At 41.9% G+C, this 22,855-nt stretch overlaps 1 protein-coding gene across 1 annotated transcript; it reads right to left on the reverse strand.

The window, feature by feature from the left end:
• Positions 1-197: 197 nt before the first annotated feature.
• Positions 198-22,222, reverse strand: ptpn23a (protein tyrosine phosphatase, non-receptor type 23, a). The gene is made up of 25 exons (XM_033981623.2): positions 21,989-22,222; positions 19,879-19,953; positions 18,518-18,645; positions 16,755-16,831; positions 16,576-16,625; positions 13,993-14,124; positions 12,957-13,037; positions 12,744-12,875; positions 11,340-11,387; positions 11,210-11,266; positions 10,751-10,809; positions 10,591-10,670; positions 10,344-10,458; positions 10,114-10,179; positions 9,652-9,797; positions 8,907-9,227; positions 7,864-8,018; positions 7,453-7,784; positions 5,324-7,372; positions 4,208-4,580; positions 3,836-4,020; positions 3,648-3,752; positions 3,179-3,317; positions 2,843-2,956; positions 198-2,137 (listed from the first exon to the last, which is right to left on the reverse strand). Exons 1-25 carry the CDS (start codon positions 22,070-22,072, stop codon positions 1,601-1,603), a joined length of 5,640 nt encoding a protein of 1,879 aa, XP_033837514.1. The 5' UTR covers positions 22,073-22,222; the 3' UTR covers positions 198-1,600.
• Positions 22,223-22,855: the final 633 nt, after the last annotated feature.

Here is a 22,855-nt window from a genome sequence, read left to right on the forward strand (position 1 = left end):
CAGATTTGTGGAGATGCAAGCCGCAAAGACGCTCGTTTGATTTTTTTCAGTGCAATAAACGCAACCAAAAACACAAAACATGCTTTTATTTTAGTCCCTTTTTACTAAAAAAGTTACATACTGTGGCTTTAAAATGTGATGCTAACATATGGTATTTACTTTAAAAAAAACACAGGCGCACTTTGTGGTTTTAAATGCGTTTTAGCCAGTGTGAATTAAACAAACCCCAAATAATATTCCAGTTAAGTACTAAAAAGAAGTTGTGTCATCCAAACTTAAAGTAGATCTGAATGAAATAAAAGAATTTTCAATACTTTGTATCAAAATATTATTTATTTATCAGTTAATCACAAGGCTAACAGTTAGGAGACATACACAGACCACCAAGCTTTCAATGTTTTAAAAAAAAAAGCACAGTTTAAAGCCAGTATGTTAACTGAGAAAAAAAGACTCAATAACAACGTGACAACTTGATTAAGCGCATAGAAAAGGGCTAATGTATAATTTAAATGTTAAACTAAAGATTCCCCTTCTTGCCTTGTACAGTCTGTATGTGGCCAACGCTGCAGCTAACATCCACATAGCAAGATGCTAAACAAGTTAATAATCACAGAATTCTGAAATAATTAGCAAAGTGACAGAAACCAACTATGGAAAGGAGTGAAATATGTGCTTAAATTTGGATTTTTTAATAAAACATAAGGCACCCAAACTGCATCCAACTACACAGCGCAACTCTTCCAGCAACCAAATTTTTAAATGACACCTCCATTCTTACTAATAACGGATGAAATTGTTCTCTTGGCAAAACAAAATTAGTCAAAATATAACTAGAATTCAGATTGAAGATTAAGAATATTTATCTCGATTTCAGTGTTGATTGTTGTTGTGTTCTGTAAATATATGCAACTTGTGTCCTGGCTTAGCGGTTGGAATTTAGATTTTAATAAATAAATCTGAAATCTATTTGCAATAGTACTTGAAAACTGCAAAATCAGAGAAATTAAAGTGGGGGTATTACACTTCTATGGGGTTTTAACTGCTAACACATATTTCACCATCACCTTTTGAAAATGCTTTATTTGCCAAGAACAACATATAAATGTTTATTTAGTTTCAGTTTCGTTTTTTCGTGACTCTCCTTACATAGCGCTATCACAACACTATTGGTGTGGATTTCACTAATGAAATGACTGCACATCGCATCAGGTTTGTTTTTGTTTTATAAAAAATGGTCATGTGGGAGCACGGGTGAGGTAGGCTGAGCTTTAACCAGACTTTTACAGCCAACCGTAAGGAGGGTTCAAATGGGGCCCAGGAGAAATTGCTAGATGAATCAAACCACTTCATGTTTTTGATGAAGGAACATTATAACATGGCAGAAAGCTCCAAAAAGTACATTTTTCATAATACCCCCTCTTTAAATTTTCCATTGGCCTAGAATGTCAATAAATAGAAATTTATGAAAACTTTAAAATCAAGTTTAATATTGTGATTTTAAGTATTTGTTCCTCATGTTTTTTATCCAAGTGTAGTGTCTTACTGTGTATTTTTATCATTGGCCATAGCCCACCCCTCTTTAGCTGTCTGCACTCTGGCTTTAGTGCTTGTTCAGACTCCAGAGGGGGTCCAGGCTACTCAATGGGTCCCCTTCCTCCTTGGCTCTGGTCCCATGCAGCCCCTGCCCCTCCGCCGGCTGCAGGAAGCTCTGTTTGGTCACTCTCTGCTTCCCCTTCCCCCCGCCCTCCATGGAGAATGCCTCTGGAGCCAGGGAGGCCAGGAGCTCCAGGGAGGATGGAGCTGGGACTGGGGCTTCTTCGACGGGGGGTGGACTGCCGCTGTGCTCTGGCTCTGGTTCTGGTGATTCCAGCCCGTTATTGTTGTTGGGATGTGAGGGTGAGGAGGGGGCTTTGGTGGGGGACATGGTGGGGGTGGACAGGGGAGGGATGAGGTCTGGAGGGGAGCAGTCTAGGTTGGGGTAGGTTGGGGGGGAAGGGGCCCGCTCCTCTGGGTCCATGGAGGGGTCGGTGGCGCTCGGAGGCCGGACACTCAACTTGGCGATTGTGGCCTGAATGGAGCTGATGGGCAGGTCTCCCCCCATCACGATGTCCTGCTGAGACTCCTGTCTGGAATACGACTGCAGCATAGAAAGGATTAAGGTTAAGATCACAAAGATTTGTACATTTTGCTTACATCAATGATTATTACTCCAAGGACCATTTCAGAAAGCTGGGCTTTGTATAAAGTACCACCAAACTTTTGTTGGTGAGGCAGGACTTAACCAGGACTAGACCAGGATCTGGACCTAAAGATTTTTGGTAGTGGGTGCATGAGTGCAGAATGTTCTCCAGTTGGGCATTAAAACGATGTAATCTATCTTGCATGTATTAACTATAGGCCCCCTGCTTGTCTCCATGGAGATAGATAAACTTAGTATGATGCTGTGGTCCATTCAGGCAATGACATCTCCATGGAGACAAGCAAGAGACTGACTACCAGAAGACACACTTTTCAACAGAAACCGAATCAGGGACTTGGAGGACTCAGTAAGGACTAAACTAAAGGCTGAGTTAAATCAGATCTTACAAAAAGTTAAATTGTTACCAATGGGACCAAAATACAAGGGATCAGAGCCCACCACTCTACCTTTCTACAACATCACACATGAAAGTAGGTACCTGCTCTGCCCACAGCTCCATGTACTCCTTTGAAGCATAATGTGAAAACAGAAGATGTAACACTACCTACAGTCACTGTTTTTCTACTACTAAAACCATCAACACATCTGGAGGACTTTATCTGCATTCAGAGTAGACATATCAGTTGTTCCTATGTGACCCACCTTGGCAGCTGCTGTGTTGTTGGTCTTGCTGCAGGTGGCAGTAGTGATGCCGTGGCGCTGGAGAACCTGCTCAGCGTGCTTCAGAACCGCTTCATAGCAGAACTTCAAGTGCAACTGGAATTGGATAAAAAAAAGATATATGTAAACTTTTGAATTGGACATCTGTCAGACCAAACACACTATTCTTCATATGTCCAGACCATGCCCCTCCCCAAACTCTGCTCTAGGTATTTCCCAGTTTAGCAGCTCTATTTGAAACGGTTGTGTGAGGAGTTTAGTTGTTTAGGTTCTACATTCTCCTTAAAGTGGGACTAATGTATGAGGTGTGAGTGAGACCTTCTCCTGCAGCATGTTCTTCCTCTGCTGTCTCATCTTCTTCACAAGCAGAGGCAGGTCGGGGATGCCGTTGCCGGCCTCCAGCTCCTGCACTGCAGCGTACAGGAGACAGAAGGCTCCGGTGCGACCAACGCCAGAGCTGAAACACAAGCCAAAAAATGGTTTGATTAGAGAATATATGAAACTGTAAAACATGTCAAATGTTAAGTGACATTCAAGCATTGTCAACCAGAAGTATTGGGGTTCAGTGTTAGCTATTCAATATCGCATACTGTTATTGTGTTTTTACACAAAACCTTTTACATACTTTGCCCATATGAATGTGTAAGTAAGATTGTGTGTGACAATGGTCAGGTTGCCTGCACGGCTAAAACCACACACACTGACAAACTTTACAAAGAGGGTTTGAACAGGGCCCACAAGAGATCATAATAGCATAATACGCCCTCTTTAAATCCAGACATCTCACCTGCAGTGCACCACAACAGGATTGTGTAAGGGCCTCTGGTGCAGATAGTGTCCGTGGACCTCCTGGATGAAGCGTAGCAAGTTACTCTTACTGTCAGGAAGACCCCTAAGACCGATGGGGATACCACAGTTAAAAACATATCTCATTAAAAGTACAACAAAGCGTCTAGAAAGTTTTTTTTTGCGTACAGTTGTGGCCAGGAGGTGAACTGCAGGTGTACCACAGTCCTCTTGAGGCTTTGCTCGCGGTACTGCAGACTGATCATACGCTCTGTGTGGGTGGGCATGCTCTTCACCGTAGTCAGGCTCAAGGTGATGGGGCCCTGGGACAACTGCTGCTTACGTTCCATTGGGAAGTAATGCAGGACTTTTCCCTGAGGACACAGAAATCAATTTTTGTATGCAAAGTTTGTCTAGTCAAACATAATCATTTATAAAAAGTTCTTTTTTTTTGCAATTGAAAATGCAATACTTTTTTTTAAACCAGTGTACCATCTGTGCCAGTCCCTAGTAAATCCAGTCAGCAACACACAAAAACTCCCAGTAGCCAGCCTCTCTCACCTTTTCCAGCTCCTGCTCAGACACCAGCATGACTATGAGTGACACCTTCTGCTCATACACCATGAGCCAGAAATCTGCCGCGGTGCCCGTCAGAGGGGCCTGAGTGGCAATGATCCGGGGGCAGTACGGCGACAGCTCTTCCACCAGGCTGGCATTGATGTAGTCATCCTTGCCCGACTGGAGCACCACCCTGTTGACGTCATAGGGCATCACATCCTGGTGGCGGTTCTTCATGGTGTAGCAGCGCGCAATGGCAATGGACAGCTGCCTCGCATCCTTCTCTTGCTGCTCCTGGAGCTCCTTCCACCGAGCATCCAGCACAGACATGCCCCCCTCATTGTCCGACGGCAGCTCCAGAGAGTCCACCTGGGACCTAAAGCCAAGTCAAGGCAAGTTTATTTGTGTAGAACAATTTGTACACAAGTCATTCAAACTGCTTTAAGAATAAGAAAGATTATAAAATGCTGCAAAATGAACGTTATTGTTGTCTCCTCATCAAAAGCATACATGGAGTTATATGTTGCTTGCACTTGATTCATTGATCTATTCATCCAAAGGTGTTTTCTCTGGCCTCTTAAAGATGCTCTGTTCCCATTTTTCCTTTTAGTTGCAGTTTCCTAAGCAGTTTTTAAGCCAATAAACCATCATTGGACTCTTAATGGTCAATTTTTTCACAACAAACATATGGTTCTATTAGTATAGCATTCATGGGGGATAAGGACATTTGTTTACCGCTATTTCCATTGCCGACAGCAGAAGGAGCTCCAACTCCTAAATGCCTCATTGGAAACGGAGGTGTAGTTTATAAAGTGTTTTCCAAATAAACACATTATTTTAAGTTAGATGTTTAAAAGCCACAAGAATGCATAAATTGTGGTCTTTAAAATCATCACTACAGCAGGAGGCTGGTCCCTAAGGTCTGCAGAGCATGAGATGGTTCATATGACAAAAACCTGTCAGAGATGTACTTTGGTGCTAGGCCATGGATAGACAGAATCAGAGCTACTTTAAAATCTATTCTCTCAGTCACAGGAGCCAGTGCAAAGACCTGAGCACAGGACGCATGTGGTTCTAGTCAGGACCCGTGCAGTTCAACACAATGTTATCAGACTTTACCTGAAGCGTTCTAGTTCGTTGTAAAGGCGAGACACTCTTTCGGGAGCTTGGTAGGGGTCTCCCTGGATGACGAGGACCCCCTGAGAGTTCTTCTTGCGCCGTTCTCCATCTTGGGGATCCGCTTTGGTAGGCTGCAGGACGTTGGTGGGCGTCTTGGTACCTCCGTGTTGGCTTTCAGGACTGGAGGAGAGGAGGTCGTCCGTGCTGGAGTTTTGCCGTTGAAAGAGCGAAGTGGAGGGCGAGACCGTAGAGGGAGAGGGCAGGGTGGGGTTGGGGGTAGTGCCCGGGGTGGTGGGGGGTCTAGGCTGAGGAGTGATAGCCAGAGGGGCAGGGGAAGGGGGAGCTGGGGAAGGAGACGGTGATGGAGAAGGGCACAGTGCGTTGGGTGGTACTGGGGGAGCTCCCGGTGTGGGTTGGATCATGTGTTGGACAGGTGGAATGTGCGTTGGGGGAAGAGCAGGGGAAGGCTGAGGGGCAGGTGAGGGTCCGCTGTTGCACATGCCGGGAGGGTACATGGTCGGAGCAGGGGGGTGGCCCATCGGAAGAACCGGTTGTTGGGGAGGGGCAGGTTGTGGTGCTAAAGGTTGTTGGGGCATGACTGGTGGTGCTCCAGGATATACCCCGCTGTGGCCCGGTGGGGGTGGCTGCACTGGGGGCATGTGGGGAACGGGACCCCTGGGCACATGCATCTGAGGACCTGGGACCATGTGAGCCTGGGACACAGGAGGGAGCTGTGGGGGTAGCTGTGGGCGTAGTGAGGGGTGGAGCGGCTGGCTGACGGGGGGCATGTAGTTCTGAGAGACTGGGGGCATTGCTTGGCTCGTGGGGGGTACATTTGGGCCAGGGGGCATCTGCATTTGGGCATGGGGGGGCACATGTGGGCCCATATGCTGCTGTTGGGGGAGCATATGTGGGGCTGGGGGTCCTGGAGCCATGTGTTGATTAGGGTGGTGCATGTAGTGCTGAGATGTGGGAGGGGCTGGCTGTGATGTGGGGGGGATTTGTGGAGGGGGTACCTGGGCGGGCATTGGAGGGGTGTGACCGGGTCTTGGCATCATATGTGCAGCCTGTTGGGGCATATACCCCTGTGGGGTAGGGTAGCCTTGGGGTGGATACCCATTCTGTTGAGGGGTAAATGTCTGTTGATAGTGTGGGGGCATACGGGGCTGTGGGGGCATGTACCCATGAGGGTAGGGCTGGGGAGCCTGTACAGTGGGGTGGGGGGCAGGGTATGCCTGAGCCTGGGGGAACTGCTTTGGTTGTTGCTGTTGCTGCTGTGGTACTGCAGGTGCTTGTCCAGGGGCTTGCATGGGCAGCCCTGGCTGGGACACGGAGGGGTACTGTGGGTACCCCCCTATGTGAGGGGGCATGGTGTAGCCTGTGGAGACTGGAGGGGGGCGAGGTGTGGGGGCGTAGCTTGGAATTGGAGTTTGGATAGTGTTCACTGTGGTTGTGGAGGGCCGCACTGGTGTGGGCACCACTGTCGCAGAGGGGGGACCTTGGGGAGAGGGTCCAGGGTACCTGGGAACTGCAGCCTGTGGGGGCATTTGTGGAGAGGTCATGTGTGAAGGGGGCATTTGAGGATGGGGCATTTGTGGACGAGGCATCTGGGGAGGGGGGATTTGTGGGCGCATGTGCAGGGCCATCTGAGGTACAGGTCTGTGTGGGAGGGGGCCCTGGGTACCAGGTAGAGAGCCAGATGTGGGAAACTGTGCAATACGGGCAAGGAGCTCTGGAGGGGGCAGATTGGCAGGGAAGCGGGGCAAAGCAGCAGGGGGAGCTCCAGGCCAGGGCAAAGAAGTGCTAGTGCCAGGGGGCAGGAAGGCCTCAGGACCGGGCACACGAGGAGCTCCAGGGGCCAGAGCGCTCATGTCCGGTGGCAGACTTCGCAGTTCTTCAGGGAGGTCGCCCCCTAGAGCCAAAATGGCTGCACTGAGCTGAGCCAGCTCTGCGTCCTCCAGACTGGAGCAGGCCGAGTCTACGTCAGGGGCCTTAGGCTGAAGCGATGGCTTGGCTGCTGTGGGCCGGGCAGGGGGCTTCTTCTGGTCTCTGAAAAAGACAAGAGCCAACAATGTATAAGAATACTCATTCTAAAATGATGAGTACTTTTTGGTCATTGCAGTACGCACCTGTCCAGAACAGGCTTCCTCTCCTCTGCTCTGGTCTGACAGAGAGCCTTAGCCCTCTCCAGAAGACGAGAGGCTTTGGCCTCCAGGTCTTCATAGAAGTCCTTACCCTCCTGGGACTTCTTCATCAGATCTTCATAAGCCTCGTAGGAGCCCACCAGCCCCTGCACAGTGCTGTTCCATTGCTGCTCCGTCTGGCTCAGGCCCTTTCGCACAGAGGCGTACTGCACATTGGCTTCAGTGAGGGCCTTGAGGATGTTCTCCTGAGCCGCCAAGTTCTGATCGATGTAAACTTTGAGCTGCTCATATTTCTTTAGCTGCTCCTCAAAGACCCGCTGTGGACAAGATTACAAACCTAATCAAACCTCATCGTTGTAAAATATTTGTATTTAACCATGTAAAGCAGCCCCATACCTTCATATCTGCCCTCTCTGTGGTCACCAGGGTGGAGGTGATGTCATCCTGCTGGATTAGGTCTCGTAGCTGCTTTTCGAAGGAGCTCCTCTGGTCCCTCATCTCTTGCACTTTACCCAGGATTCGTTTCATTGTCTGGAGCCCAGCAACCTCCTCTGTAAATGTAACAGGTATGAATAAAGACTTCATAGAAAACAACTACAGTGGCAGATGTCTGACACAATAAAGAAATACTGTTTATTTTAACTATATCAAGTACATTGATATAACACACAATCATATATGAAATGCACCATGTACTGACGTTTTTATAATGTACCACTTACTTTCATAATACAACTGGTATGTGTGTGTATATATATATATATATATATATATATATATATATATATATATATATATATATGTGTGTGTGTGTGTGTGTGTGGGGGGGGGGGGGGTGTGTGTGTGTATATATATATATATATATATATATATATATATATATATATATATATATATATATATATATATATATATATATATATATATATATATATATATATATATATATATGAGATGAAAATTGTCATCAGGCCACTGAACAATATTCAGTCAGAATGAGTGAGTACCATTCTGGCCATGCCAATGCTCGATGTAGTCAGAGTAGTTGTAGTTGGGCCTGGTTAGTACTTGGATGGGAGACTGTTGTCTCACTGTGGCAGCTGGTATTCCCAGTGGTGTCTCTAGTGCAAAATGTGTCCTAAGACAAGAAGGCAAGACACATCTGCCTAGCATGAATGCTGTGTTATTTGTGGTGATCTACAGCACAGAAGGGCAGCCTCACTTCCATCAGTCTGTCCCAGGGCAGCTGTGGCCACAATAGTAGCTTACCACCACTGAGTGTGGAGTGAATGAATACTGTATTGCAAGGCACTTTGAAAGGCGCTATATAAATCCAATGCATTATTATTTAACTAGGCATTCGTTAATGAAACACCCCTGACCTTAAACTACATAGATGGTTTAACTTCTAATGTAAAGCTGAAATAAAAGCTCCTCACCTTCAGAGAGCTGTGGGCTGGGCAGGGCCTCCCTCAGACTGTCCAGGGGCCCTCCCAGGAGGCGCAGGTTGTGGATGTGCAGGTTCATGGCACGGTGCAGCTCTGTGTTGGTGAAGCTGGCCTTGTCGTGGGCCTCCATGTATTTCTCTAGGTCCCTGCGGATCTCTGCCAGCGTCTGAGCCTGTGTAGGGGGGTGGAGCTCAGCGGACACACCAGCCCCCACAGCCTCCTGCACTGCCCTCTCGCCTGCCTCGTCTGCCTCCAGGACGTCCCGGATCTCCTTCAGGGAGGACTCCACATCGGTGAAGACGCCAGACAGCACTGGGAGGAGAGAGGGATGTGAATGTAAAAGATAGTTTTACAGTTGCTTCCAAAGAGAGGGGTTCTGTTTGTCTAATATGTGTCTGAGGTAAAATAATAATACTTAAAAAGGAATAGTATGTGAGATTTTGAGTTTAAACATAACCTATTTGTGTAAAATCTTTTGACAAGGTTTTTAGGAGTGTAAATCCCCATGTTTTTCAAGTTATTGTCCTGATGTTGAAAAGTTGTGCTTGGCAAGTGGCCCATCCTTTATCTCAGAGCGTTTTATTCATTTGTTAGATTTAACACTGTTTGACCAAAAGAACAAAGTGTGAAAACAATAACATTTTTCACACAGCCTATATTAGACAGAACAATCAAACTTGTCTGTCTGATGTGGAAGTGTGTGGTGCGTGTGTTTGGGCAGGTGTTTTGCACTGACTCTGCATGGACTGCACGAGGCTCTTGACTGTGTCAGGTCGGACGCTCAGAGCTGCACACTTTTCCATCAGGACCGGGGGGATGTGGCTGTACATGTCCAAGTTATCCACAGAGTCCGGCTCCAGGCCCAGAGAGTCCATGAACTGTCTGTTAACAAAACACACAACAGCACTGTCAACACTGCTCCAAATACATGGGCAATGAGAAAGGCTTCTCAAAGTGTGGGGGTTTCTTCTGGTGGTAAGCCACAGGGTAACGCTAATCCAATTTGTTTTTATTTACAGTAAGGTACGGATAAGAGATAGGGTGACCACCTGTCCTGTCCATGTTTTGGTCTCCTGCACAGACATTTAGGCCCCTATCCATCTTCCCACACGTTTAAAGAATGTCCCACTTTCACAATGATGCCGCATGGACTGTATTTTTAGTGAGTATTTATTGAATATTGTACACGTTCACTTACTCTAGCGTTCCATTCTTGCTGTCAATCTTGGCCATCACATCCCTCAGCAGCTTGGCCTTCTCCTCACTAAAACAGAAAACGTAATACATTTTCATCTATTTCATATCGGCTGACCAGCAGACTGACCACCAGAGGGCAGTGCTGAAAGTTTTATAGAACCATGGTTGCATTTGTAACTTCAATAATAATAAAAAAAAATCATATGAAAGATGTTGTATATTTGTGGTGACCTATAAAGTGAGGACGCCTCGTGCGCAGCCATAGGCACCAGTTTGGCAAACAGGTCCGGCCCGGTGACACTGGGGTCTGTGGGATTCACTGGGAGAGCCTTCACCAGAGGAGCACCTATGTCATGAGAAACATTTAAGATATTTAAAAATAAAACATTTGGCATTATTTTTTAAAACCAGCCACACAATGATCTGTAATCTTTTTACACCAGATGCCCTTCTGATTGCAGTGTTGTGTTTCTCTTACCTTTGACAGAAGCTAGAGTCTCTAAAGCAGGAACGGCCTCATGGTAGATGAAGTCATTGTCCTTTTTTGCAGAGTTATGCCTGCATGTGCAATTACATAAACAAGTTCTCATTTTCAGATTCAACACTATTCAGACCGTTGCATCGTTCGATTGGCTTACTTTCCACCAATGACATCCATGGTGAATCTCAAGGCCTCCTGCACACTGTCAGGTTGACCCTATACGAAAAGAATACACAACACATTATTATTAAAAGGTGCTTTACCTTATTTTTACAGTCTTAAAAATATGAAAAACAGAACTAGTTCATTTTAAATAATTTGCAGTGGTCTAAAGTTTTTCCTCACATAATTTATTAATTCAGAGCATCACCTCAATGAGTTTCTAAGTGCTTTTTACAACTTTCATGCCAACAACAACTAGCTTGCTAACAGCACACTTCCTGAAACTCTGCATCTACTTATAAAGTGTTATATTATCAGACAGTATTTTGACCTCAAGAGCTGTTTATATAATATATCTGTAATGGGGCAAACCACTTTTTGCTTAAATACATGCAAGACAATCAGGTACAGGGCCTTTAATTGTATCATTACTGCAGCATAAACACCGTCTTACCTTGGCCAGCTTAATGGCTTCATTAAGTTTATCCATGGAGCTCTGTAGGTAGGCCAGCTAAAAAGACCACATTGTTTAAGAATAACAGATAAGTGATCAATGGGTCCATACAGAAGAGGAGCATGCTCACCCTCTCTCCATACTTTTGCTGCTCTTCCGCCTGTTTCCCCATGTGGAGCTGGCAAGAGACAAAAGAAGCATAGCATTTTTGGTTGTGATTACCAAACAAAAATGGAATGCCCTAATATGTTAGGTCTGTGAATTTAATCACAATTAAATCAAAATCACAATTTGAATGGAGGCAATTAGCAAATCGCCAAGGCTGCAGTTTTTGAAGTACCATAATTTCCTTCACAAACAACAAAGTATCCTGTGTTATTCTGCATAAATCTGCTAACCCTGTAGTTTAGAACTGTATAAACATATTCTGAAATTACAATTAATTTAGTTGTCAGTTCAAATTTAAATGTTTTTCTCAATTCTTCGAGACACGTTTAAACTTTTTTTTATGAACTTTGAACAGAATCGCATTATGCAACATAAACCCCAAATCTAATCGCAAATATTTTCAGAAAAATTTACCCATTCTCTTATGCATTGAAAATGTCTATTGATACTTTGCAGTGACATCACGTTGGAGGTGTTCTGCATGTATCTGTATGGTGGAATGTTCAGCAGTTACTATGGTGACACAATGCACACTGTCAAAAAAGTTTTAAGACGGTCTGAAAACTCAAGAAAAAACACAAAATGGATTTAAACAACACATTTTCAGGGGTCTATACACGTTTTCATGGTCCTGTTTAAATGTTTGATTTTCAACAAAAAATATAAGAGAGATTAACTGAAACTGTTGGCTAATGCTAGCTAGCTTGTGACTGTATTGTTATTTTAGTGGGACTTTAATGGCACAAATCAGCTTGCCTGTTGTAGTACCAGCTCTTTCTGGTCAGATTGTGATAACAAAAAATTCAGATTAAATTTTAACAATGCCTCAGACAGAGTAGAGCCCACAGTTAGCATCACTCCCCCAGGGAATGTTGATGACATCCGTTGGAATATATCAATATGGAAAAGACATGTTTGATCACAGGCTGTTTCTATGCCATGTTTTGTTCGCCGTCTGCTGGCAGCAATAGGTATGCATTGGATAAAAAAATAAAGTTGTCAGAGCACATTATCCATTGTAGTCAACACATTTTGAGTGATTCAATTACATCTTACACATTTCCAAGGTTCACATCATAGTAAACGTTATGGTGTTTTGACAGGGCAATAAAAGATATAACAGGGAATGCAGATGGAAACTAGCCATTTAGCTATAATTTGTATTTGAAGGGACAACATACAGAGACATGTGAGAGATGTTCCACACCAGACTTAAAATAAAAAAATAATAATCACAAGTTTCACAGTTTCATAGTTTGTTTGCAGCCAGACTAAATGGGTAATTCTACTTTAATGTACCATTTGTATTGACTTAATATAATGGCATTTATTATAAAGGCAATAAGGCATATTATGTAGTACTCACATGTGCAATAGACGCAAAGTAATAGATCTTCATCTGGACCAGTTTCTTCCAGTCCTTTTGAATCTTGCCCAGCATGGAGGCGGTCTCAGAGTTCTCCAGGGCCCTGCACGCCTCTTTATAGTAATCCACCACCTGCAGGACGACACACAACCGTCTCCATCTGTGTAACACTGTATGTGCTCTGCTCTCTCCCCTCTCACAGAGCCGTCTCACCTGTGCACTGATACGAGCCACCAGGAAGCTCTTCCTGTTGTCCAGCATGGACTTCTCCAGGAGACACTCTTGGGCCTGACCCTACAAAACAGAGAGTCACATTAATATAAACACACACTAACACAAACTATACTGGGTAAATTTTACACATGTATGTTTACACAGGCTTGTCACAATTATTACTTCAGTATATGCCTGTTTTGCTGGCACAAATAAGGAACTGTTTTCACCAACCAGCTCTTAAGTATAGTGCGATAGGATTATTGCAACATGTAAGGACTGTAGGACTGCAACTAACAATTATTTGCCAACACATTATTCTCATGATTTATTCTCACAATTATATATTTTTTTTAAATGCAATAATAATTTATTAGTATTTAAACTGGAGCTTGATATTCAGTACTGAATTTGATACCACAGTGGTAAAAACAAGGAGAACATAATGTAATTGTCAACAAAAATTAAGCAGTTTCTTTCAAAGGTGGACTACGTAACTTTTGACAAAGGTTCCGCAGCCTGCTTCATCATGATCATCATGGAAATTGATATATTTAATGCCTTACTGTGAAGTGTTCCAAGCTGCACAACTGCCAAGTTTAAGATGGCATCTCAACATTCTATAGGCCAATATTATTAAACATTTAATTGATCATTTATCATATGTGAATTTACCTTTGGATATTCCATGGCAAATTACAATGCAATAAACAAAATCTGAAAACTATCAATAACACCTCCATAAAGACAAGAAAAGTTACACAGTTCACCTTAAGTTTTGTAAATCAGAGACGGAAGATGGAAACTACTTATAAGATCTCTTTTTTTATGAGCTTAATATCTCTGTACAATGTCCCTTCAAATAAAGACTAAACTAACTTTAGTATCACCATGTGCTCTTTCTAGTTTCCCAATCAAAAACAGGAAATGTCCACACTTCGTCCTATTTTTGTGTTTTGTTTTTTTCTTCCTTTTATCAGTATCAGTCCTTGTTCAAATCCCTATGTTGGTAGTAAGTCGTCAGTCCCAGACTTACAAGCATGAGGTTGATGTTGAGGTTGAGGATCTGGTGGCTCATGTCGACACTGTAGTTGTGGCTGAAGTGGTCACGCAGGTAAGAGAAGGCTCCAGCTGAGCACTGAAAGTGAGTGCACGAAACCTTCATTCCCTGAGGACAAACCAGAGGACAACAAAACTTAATTACAATGTGTATTCATGTATTTACAATTAACACCATAAAAATCAACAACTTGTCAAAAACTTAACTTTTTTCCATCATAAGGATATGTTGTATTTATGATGGTGTTGCCTGAGCTGGATGTGATTTTTTTCAAATAATAAAGTCTAATCCGTTTTGCCCCAGTGCAGATATACCGTAAAAGCAGCTCTTAAGATTAAAATGAGACCACTGTGTACTGTCTGTATGTAATTATAAGCCAGGAAGTGTGCTGTTAGCATGATAGTTATTGTAAGTTGACAGTAAAACTCCACTCATAAGTTTGACTCAGAAAATGGTTCATTGAGACATTTGTTTGTAATATAACAGTTTTGGTGATCAGAAAGACAAGAGAGCGCTGTGGAGTACTGGGAGGAGCTACTGTCGGTGGCTACTGCTGCTGCTGGAGACGAGAGAGAGTAGCACGGATACAGAGAGGACAGTCAGGAGGAAAAGAAGAGGAATGATCCAAATAAATCATCATCAAATTGGCCCAAACTAAATTTTAAAGCCCATAGTCGAAGTGCAAGGATTGTCCCCACATATATCGGCCTATCTCAGTCATTGCTTTGAATAATTGCTTGGAGTGTGATAGGACTTTTCCTGTCAACAGCATTCACTATTCAGTTCACCTGGAGATTGTTCATTGCTATTCGCATGCTGTTCCCTGTCCCAAAATGTGAATGTGCAGCTGTTTCAGATGCCTGGCCGCTGACTGCCCGGTGATGGCTGGACCCTAGATGCCTCTCCTGTGCCCTGATCCTGTTCTGTGGAACCGGACCCTTCCTTTCCTCACCTCACTGGATGACCCAATACCTGGCTAGGATGACCCCTACCCTAGCGTGGATAAGCCTCCCTCTGTCCCTTAGCTGAGTGGGCTCTGGCCCTACAGACTTGAACTCTATCTGCAAATGGATGTGTGTTAGTCCTGGACACATCTGCAGCCTGCACGTCCATGGGAGTGGACCTCCTTCACTGGGGTTCTCCTCGAGGTTTCTCTTTTCTCTTTTTGTCAAGAAGAAGGGTCTAAGGACAGGGGATGGTCTGAGACAGTTATCCATTTGCTTGTTTTCTGTTGATTAATTGAACAATGTCTGTTTCATTGTTGATTTTCTAACTTTCTGTTGGTTAAATCAATTATCTTGTTCAGCCTCAAGAGACAACTGCTGTTGTGATTCTGGGCTTTACAAAATACATTGAATTGAATTGAAAGTGGTGAATAACTCTGGACCGCTGCCAACCATTTAACATGAACTAGTTCTGCATTTATCTAATTTTTAACACTGTACAAATCAGGTACAGCGACTTGTGACGTGATGTAATAGCAAAAAATGCTTTAATATATTCTACCCCAGGGGTCACCAACCTTTTTTAACCTGAGAGCTACTATATGGCCACTGAGTCATATGAAGGGCTACCAGTTTGAGACGCTCTTCTGAAATAACAAATTTTCTCAGTTTGCCTTTAGTTATACATTATTAATAATGATAAATGATAATCATCTATGTGAACACACTGATCACATTAATGATTTCTCAAAATAATTATCAACAATGAGCAAGGAGGGAAACAGATATCAGTATTCAGCACTTAAACTTTACTAATCTTAGTAATTGTTAAATTTCCAGATGACACTTATATCACTACATCTCATAGGAAAAGTGTCCCATTTTCACTATCCATTGACAAACGTTTTTAACAAAACATAAATAATATACATTGCACCATGTTTCATAAAGTTATCAATTATGTAATGTTAAAGAAAAATAAGCTTACATATTTTTAAAGCCTGTTGTTTACCCAAAGCTGCGTTTAGCTCTGGGCTTGTTCTGCCCATAGTGCACGTCCCTGTGTGGAGTGTGCGTCCCCGTGGGTAGTTAGTGTGGAGCTTTGTGAGACGTAGTGAAGTGTCCCTCCACATTGTGCCTCTTTGCCGTCACCACAGTCGCTCCGCAGATGAGATACGCGCAGGTTTCTTTTACAGTCTTAAATCGTTGTGAAAGTGATTTCTTTATTTTCTACCATGTTTTGGAGTAAGAAACTGCATTCAGCGCATCCTCACAGCGCTCGCGAGCGGAGCATTGGTTTTGTCACGCGCACAATACTGACCTTTGAAGTGAGTAGGTCAAAGTTCACCTTAACTTATCTAAACTTCACGTATAATGAACATATGTTTAAGATATTGTCATTTTTAAATCTATATAAACGCAAGGGTGATAAAAAAAAATAGCAACAGAATAAAATTAAATTTTAGATGCAGCTCATTAGTGAGTTGTGCTAATTTTAGAACAGGTCTGCGGGCGACTCATGTGGGGCTTGGGGGCGACATGGCGCCCGCGGGCACAGGGTTGGTGACCCCTGCTCTACCCTATTGAAAGTAATTGTGCATGTGTGGGGCATTACCTCCTCTGAGACCCGGTTGTCCATGGCTCCCAGCATTGAGTGGAGCGCCCCTGGAATCACCCACAGAGTGAGGTAAGTGATAATGTCATGTTAATAAACACAAAAAATGTCCTAAACTACAAAATGTCATTAAAATTTCAACAAAGTGGCTAAAACATGATGACAGTGGAACACATTACCCAGATTGTACAGAATGCAGGCCTGCTCATAGCTGATGTCCTCATGTGTTACAGTTTTTCCAGAAAAGATCTCTGTCCTGGAAAAGAGAAGAAAAATCAAATTAAATAAAAATGGCTATTTGAACAAAACACCTTTATATACATATAATTTATCATATGTGGCCAAACGGTATCTTTTTAAAGAGGGGGTATTACACTTTTATGGGTATAGCATAACATTTAGATCACCATGTTATTGTTTATTTTGAAAATGTTATATTCACTGAAGACAAGATATCAAAATGTTTCATCAGTTTTCAGCTTTTGGAAACCATGAACCATTAAGAGGAAAAATTAAACAAAAAATAAAATTAAACAAAAAATGTATGAAAATTATGTGTCAAAACATAACAAAAGCCAAACTAGGACAGCACAGCTCAAACTAAATAATTGAAGTTTGCAGACATCTTCATTTTAGGCTCTGATTATTCTGAGTCTATGTGCCTCTTTTTAATTATTCAAAATGAAACAATATTGTGCCTCATGAATAATATATGAAGAGTCGAATTAGCAGCACATAGATTTGATGGTCCAGCTGGGTGTGCGGTGTATACCACAAAGTGTTATGGGAATATCAGCTTTCAATATCAATCAAGTATACCACAACAATGCAAATGTTTTCTCCTCGTACTTTTTCCTTATTTTGCTCCTGGTTAAAGCTGGTTAGGTTAAGACTTTGTTACTTGTTATATTTGGTCATGAGAATATAAAAAAAAAAAAAAAGGTTGTATGAAAATATGTGTGATATATTGTTTACTATAAGATGAGCCATGGTTGTTAATATAATATTCAATTTGAATATGAACTATAATTTGTACATATTATTTTATATGGGCAGGAAAGACCATTACCTTCAACAGCCTCGCTCTGGACTGTGTCTTTGGTTGCTATGATACTCGTGATCAGAATTCCAAATATGGCTCCAAATTGACCCCTATAATTGCTCTAGCCTCAATGAGCTTCATTTGACTGGAGCCAAATGCTATGGGGACGTCACACTCACTTAGTCTATATTTGTGTGACTGGCGTGGAAAGAGGCAGGCTGTTTCCTATTGGCCTTTCTCTTCTGTGGGTGGGGCTTAAAGTAAAAAAAGTCACAGAGATGAGATTACAGCATTTCCTGATTGTTCCTAAATTAGATCAGCTCATTTAGGGTTAATTGCATATGCCTTGACATCTTGGACCTTTTCTGCGAAAACTTTCACTCTGAATTTTACACTTTGAATTTTGACTGCTGAATCTGAGGGCTTGAAAATATATGTGCTAAATATTTAAAAGGTGACATTTTAATTTTTATTTTTTAAATACATTGAAAATATACACTTAAAATTTTAGCAACAAAAATTTTGAATAAAAATAATTCAAACATAGTCTTTCAGAAACAAAAAAATTCAAAGTGAGAAATTTTGTGGTATTTAAAATTCTAAATCCGATGGAACAAATGATCTTCTATAGTGCAGTATGTAACTTTCAGCAGGTGGCACGTCACCTGCAAGATTCCATGTAAATAAAAAGTTCAAATTATACTTCAGAACCTTCTCAGTGGAGAATTTGTTTTTCAGTACAATAAACACAGTCAAAATGAAAAGCATGTTTTTATTTAATCTTTTTTTTTGTGGCTAAAATGTTACATACTGTGGCTTAAGAAAAGACATCTGAATAAAGTGTGTGCCAGTAATCAGTATTACACCAGAATCGAGTTTCTCTGTGTGTATCATGCCTACCATGAGATGGGGACAGCGGCCTCCTGCCCTGGGCCCATGGGCACACGGCTCTGGAGGTAGTGAAGCTGGCCAAAGTACTTCCTCAGAGTACTGCATCCTTCAAAGTCCCGTGTCACATTCACTGCACTCTGAAAAACACAGAACTCACAATGAGCTTCTGTTCCGGGCAACAGTACAAAGATGCTTGGAACGAGGCATGGTGCTTTGGATATTAAAAGTAGAGGCAAACTTTGTGATAAACTCATTTATTTTTTAATTTGCATAAAAAATATGAGAAAACATGACACAGCCACCATAAAAGCATCGCGTACAAAAGTTCTATTCATTTTCTTTTCGTACTTTCACATCTGCCATCTACAGGAAAACAAAATAAACTTACAGATGGTAGCTTTAAATGACACAGATTGAAGTTTATGACAGCACTACTGAAACTCATTTTAATTTTGTTTTTAAAAATATAAAATACAATAGAGATCAATCAATATATTCAGGAAAAAATGTGACAAATTTTTGTGCCCAGCCTTATAATCTAGAACAGGGGTGTTCATTACGTCGATCGCGAAGGCATTTTGGGTAGATCACGTCCCGTCATTCATCCAGTCACATGACTAATATACAGGACAACCAGTCAGATTACACCTGACCCTTGGTCACATCATGGGCGCTGCACACGCATAAACAGGTGCGAGTTAGCTTAACCCTATAGCGTCGGATCCTATCGTCACCGACAGAGCGCGGTTGCGGACTTTCCAGCAGCGTAACTCCACGCCCAGTCATGCTGTCATGTAAATTCAAACGGCGTCTCAAAGTGGAGACATGGGGCTATCTTGTAATCTGCCTCTGTTGTCCCTCGAAGGTGACGAATGTGAGCGCGGGGGCTGCGGGGATTTTCCCAGTCATTTATTCGATGCGTAAAAGAAAAAATACGGTTGGATGTGTAAAATAGAAGTAGTTGTGTTAAAAAATGCAGTAAATTCTGATACTTCGTTTAACATGATTTTTTTTGCTATAAAAAAAGACAAAACCGTAATCAACATGATTAGCTCTGTTATCGCTTTCAAACGAAAAATGCAATTTTACTCCTGGCTGGCTGTCAGAAGCTACCGCCCGAACTATGCATCCCTCACTGATTCCATTCAGTGCAAGTCATCAGAGCAGTAATCATCATTCAAGTAATTATGAACATGTAAGAAGTTCAATTGTGTTGTGCAGTATTATCTCATGATGTTGTGCAAATAAATATATGTTTAACATTTTTGTATTAGGTGGTAGATCTTTCAGACACATCATCATTTTAAAAGCAGCTCACATACTGAAAAAGTCTGAGCACCCCTGATCTAGAACATGGAGTTTGTACCCACCTGCCTCAGTGTCTCCAGCTTCTTTAGTTGTTCATTGTAGTTGTCTGGATTCTCCCCATAATTCTTCAAGATAAACTGGGAAAAAAATCAAATACAAAATTTCAATTTATACACTACGGCTGGAACAACCGACTAATTTTAAAGACAACATATTGTGCTTGTATCTGCTATATATTTATAATCTATGACACCTGTAGCTCATTATGTTAGAATTTGAACATTTTAAATCACAATATTCATCTAAAATGACTTAATAAAACAAACGAGTTAGAAAATGATAGATAGCTGCACGTCATGCTAGCGAGTAACAGAAGTAAGTACAGAGCAGCGGGTGTATACCGGTGGTGGTGAAACTATAATGAATATAACTGATTAAAGATTGCTCAAACAAGCACAAATCACTCCAAATACAACTCTGTGTGAGTAAATGGTGAGGGGAAACAACTATAACATGGTTAAAAGCTCTGACAAGTACATTTTGCAGAATAGGCTCGCTTTAACTAGTTGACTATAAAAACACATTTGAAGTCATATTTTGATCTAATTTTTTAAATTTTTGAATCATTATCTCTTAACAGACTAAAAACACACATCAAAAGACCTTTCATATAAATATAAGAGTGACATTATTCAATCAAAATGTCAAAAAAGGTTAAAGAGTTTCTCATATTCATCAATAATAGACTTTAATTGTAAATATGTTGTATTTAGAAGCCGTCAGTGACCATCTTTTAACCTTTATTTGGCTGACAACATATTTAAAAAGTAATAGTCAACGAGTCCTCAAGTCAAACAATTATTACTAAGAAAATTATTGTTAGTTGTAACCTTAATTAATACATTTTGCTACAGTCACTAAAGCCTTTTGTTTATAGTATTTGTAGTACTAGTCATGTTTTTGTCAGCCAAGACTTTCTAATCCGTCAACCATTTAAAAAGGTTTTTTCCTGGAAATGTATTCAAAAAAGACATTACTGCCCAGTAGGTGGACACACAGTTATGGCAGTAAATTAATATGAACATAGACAGAGGGCAATGATCTGTCAAATCTAATGGTTGGAACCCTGTATTGCAAAACTGACAATTCACAACCTTTTATCTGCCCCAAGAAGGTGATGAAATGTTGGTCAATAGATAACCAGAGGGAGAAAAGAAGTTACTGGAAGTATTATGACAACAAATAGGCCCGCCACATTAGCAGTTAGATACAATAAAATGTTCCCATGTCTAATACATGATGTTTCCTACAGTCCTAATATAAAAAATCATTATGTGCAAGTTTTTACAGTGAATACAGAGCAGTACAACTTAACAATGGGCTCAATATTTATCGTGGGTACTTTTTATGTACTAGTGGGGAACATTGTAGGCTATTCTTCAGTTTTCTGTTGAGCTGTAAAGGATTGAATAAATAACTCATTATTATACAAACTAACTACTAAAGTGTTCATTTCTGCTTGCCTGTCTTGGGTAAAACTAAGCTAAGCAACTATGAGGCTATTCATTCTATGGCAAAAAGTCAACAAGTTACAGGTTTGGGGAGATTGAATGTTACCTAAGCCTAAAACTGCATCTCCTCTTTTTAATAACTTGTTTACAAATGTCTGGCATCTAAACCTGCTCCAAAAATAACTTTAATAATTTGCAGACACGCTGAGCTGTCATTTGTCATCTTTTCTGTAAGGTGCATGTGACACTGACATCACCAGTCTAGATTTCCCTGTTGATTGTTTTTAAAGCACTCCCATGCTAGTTCCTTTAGCTAACCCTTTAATGTACGTTTTAGCTGACTTAATGACAAAATTGGAAAATAACAAGTCATATATGTTTACATTTCTCATAAGGTGAACTAAATGCTACAAGCTAACGTTAGCAAACAAAGGCGTTGGTCAGGAAAAGCGTCGTGAAGTAGCCTAATTAGCAAACTAGCCCGAAAGCTACTCCTTCTGGAAAATTCGCCATGTGCAAATATCCAGTTGTATGGACATCTACGGAGGTTTAGCATCTTTATTCGCGCGATCTGGTTAGCGTCTCTCGGTAATCCGTGACTACCGTGGACGTGAGCCCTGTCCCCGTAGTCTCTCCCCTCTCCCAGCCCCGCTCCGCTCACCTGCCTGACGGACGGGCTCAGCTGAAACTCCCCTGCCTCCTTCAGATCCAGCCAGATCATGGGCATCCGCGGGACCGCCTCCATCGCTGCGAGCGGCGGCGGCGGCGGACAGGGGGGTCTCTTGCCGCGGTCGGTCGGTTCTCCACACGCCGGTAGTGCGGGGCAGGGTAATGTTGTGATCGGTCTGCGAGTACAGGCTTTCTCGCCCCAAACAACTGTGTCATGTATCCATTGGCACTTCCACCGGAAATGACGGCGCACGCAGGAGAGGCTGTGGTGCGTGCCGCGGGGCTTGCCGGGAGTAGTAGTTTTTGTTGGAAGGTTGCTGTGAAAACTTATTTTTATCTATTTTTTTTATATGTATTTATTAGCGTTAATGTATTTATTAATTAACTTATTAATACATTTATTTATGTATTAATGTTATGTCATATGAAATACGATAATTAAATCAAATTTTCCATTTTGTTTGGCCTGTCTGGCTTGACATAGTTTAGTGCCCTTGTTGAATAAAATACAATAACAATAGTAATGTATAATGCAACAATTATCGAAACAGAACTCACACTTACCAATGGAAAGCAGACAAGATTTGTTAACATAAAATCTACCAGGAGATGGCAGTAGTGCGCCTTCATCTTGGCCTGACAGCGTCTCTATTTTGACGAATCGCCTGTGAAATCAAAAGGTGTCAAAATTATTAACGTCTGAATTTCCCACATGGCACTAGGCTTACATTGTTAAATAAGATCAGGAAAATTATTTCTGAAAAGTATATTGTGAAATGTCTCAGAGTTAATCACTGGACATCAATGTAAATCTTACAGTCCTGAGGTTTATTGACATATTATTATATTAAGCTATGTA

The sequence above is a fragment of the Periophthalmus magnuspinnatus genome, chromosome 16 (genome assembly GCF_009829125.3).
Source record: "Periophthalmus magnuspinnatus isolate fPerMag1 chromosome 16, fPerMag1.2.pri, whole genome shotgun sequence".
In the NCBI taxonomy this organism is placed as follows: Eukaryota; Metazoa; Chordata; class Actinopteri; order Gobiiformes; family Gobiidae; genus Periophthalmus; species Periophthalmus magnuspinnatus.